Source organism: Crocodylus porosus, unplaced genomic scaffold (assembly GCF_001723895.1).
Source record: "Crocodylus porosus isolate Cpor-Errol unplaced genomic scaffold, CroPor_comp1, whole genome shotgun sequence".
Lineage (NCBI taxonomy): Eukaryota > Metazoa > Chordata > Crocodylia > Crocodylidae > Crocodylus > Crocodylus porosus.
In genome coordinates, this window is record NW_017728953.1 from 11,627 (window position 1) to 13,466 (window position 1,840).

The 1,840-nt window shown below is 64.7% G+C and overlaps 1 protein-coding gene across 1 annotated transcript; it reads left to right on the forward strand.

Annotated features, from left to right (window-relative positions):
- Nucleotides 1-218: 218 nt before the first annotated feature.
- On the forward strand, nt 219-1,834 carry RND1 (Rho family GTPase 1; the record flags this gene model as incomplete). The annotated part of the gene is made up of 3 exons (XM_019556391.1): nt 219-347; nt 893-1,027; nt 1,157-1,834. Coding segments are annotated over 3 exons (510 nt in total), but the record flags the coding sequence as incomplete, so codon positions are not given.
- Between the last annotated feature and the right edge of the window lie 6 nt (nt 1,835-1,840).

A 1,840-nucleotide genomic window follows, 5' to 3' on the forward strand; every position in this document is an offset into this window, starting at 1 on the left:
CCTGCTGCTCCCCGGGTGGGCACCCACTGCCCCCCTCCCCAGGCCTGGCAAGCTTGGTGCTGCAAGGGGAGGGAGCGGGGGGTGGTGGTTATATAAATGGCACAGGAGCCATTTCCCAAAAATCTGCAGGGAGGCAGGAGGGAACTTGGGCTGCCGGGCACAACCTGGCCCTGGGGCCCAGTGGGGGCAATAGGCCAGCCCACAGCACCCCCCAGTGACTCCTGCCCTCCCTCGCAGGGTCCCCCTACTACGACAACGTGCGCCCGCTCTGCTACAGCGACTCAGACGCCGTCCTGCTCTGCTTTGACATCAGCCGCCCCGAGACCCTGGACAGCACCCTCAAGAAGGTGATGCTCACCCCCCCAGGCCTGGGTCTTTGCCCCTGGGGCAGGAGAGTCTTGGGGCTGACCCTGAAGAGGGGCAGAAGTGCCCTCTGGGCAGGCTCTGTGCCCATCTGATTATCTTCGGGGGGTGGCCTGATTTTAAAGGGATGGTTGGTGCCATGGGACTGGGCTGGAGTGGGGATGAAAGTGGGGGGGGGAAGGTAGCCCCTCATTTGCTGCTGCTTGTGGGGGGGGGGGGGCAGGTCCTCTGCATTAGCCACTTGCTGCTCCCTTCTAGCATTAGGGGCTGGTCCTGCCGTGGGCTAGATGTAACGCCTCACCCCCCACTTACGTGGCCTCATCTGCAGGGGTGGAGGGTTCTGGTCTGATACCCCTTCCCCAGGGGTCTGATGGGGCCAGGCTCAGCACCTAGGAATGCCCCTGTACCCCTGGAGCGGAGTGTAGTTCCTTCATTAGCCAGGGCAGCACTGGGGTGGTACCAGGGAGGGCTTAGGGGTGTTGGCCTAGGGCTCCCTGACCCCCTCCTCTCCCCTCCATGGTCCCTGCAGTGGAAGACAGAAATCCTGGACTATTGCCCCAGCACCCGGGTGCTGCTGATCGGCTGCAAGACGGACCTGCGAACCGACCTGAGCACTCTCCTGGAGCTGTCCCACCAGAAGCAGGCTCCCGTCTCCTACGAGCAGGTGAGTGCCAGCGTCCTGCCTTCTTGCCCCAGCCTGGAAGGACCTGGCTCTGGCTTGAGTGGTCTGCTGTGGTGTTCAGGACCTTCCCCTCCTGGTGCCCCCTCATCTCTCTCTTTGCTCGGGTTGTAGGGCTGCGCTGTGGCCAAGCAGCTGGGAGCCGAGAGCTACCTGGAGTGCTCCGCCTTCACCTCGGAGAAAAGCGTCCATAGCATCTTCCGCACGGCCTCCGGCGTCTGCCTGAGCAAGGGCAGCCCCCCGCCCCCTAAGAGTCCCACACGCAGCCTCTCCAAGCGCTTGCTGCACCTGCCCAGCCGCTCTGAACTCATCTCTTCCACCTTCAAGAAGGAAAAGGCGAAAAGCTGCTCTGTCATGTGAGGGGGGGGGCCTGCCTCCAGCCCCTGGACACTCTCCAGCCCCCGCAACGGGGAGGGAGGGAGGGCTGCCCCAGCAAGGGGGAGCTGGGAGCCGGGTCATGCCCCCTCAGAGGAGCAGGCCCCATGGTGACGCCTTCCCCTGCAGAAGGGATTCGGGGCCTAGGGCTTCCCCAGCTGCGGCAGCTCCAGAATTGGCCCAGCTCATTGCACTGCTTCCCACGCAGGCTCCGCGCACGTTCTCCAGGGGACGGGGAGAGGGGCTGCCCGGGCCCTGGGGTGACCCTGGGGCTCCTCCAGGCTGCTTGGCACAGACGGGGCTTGGTTGATGGTGGCTCCTGCACTCCCGGAGCCGGGACAACGCGCCACAGACTTATTGTTTCCCCTCTAAGGCCCACTTGCTGTCCAGCCGTGCCCTGTCGCCTCCATCTGCTGCTGTCCC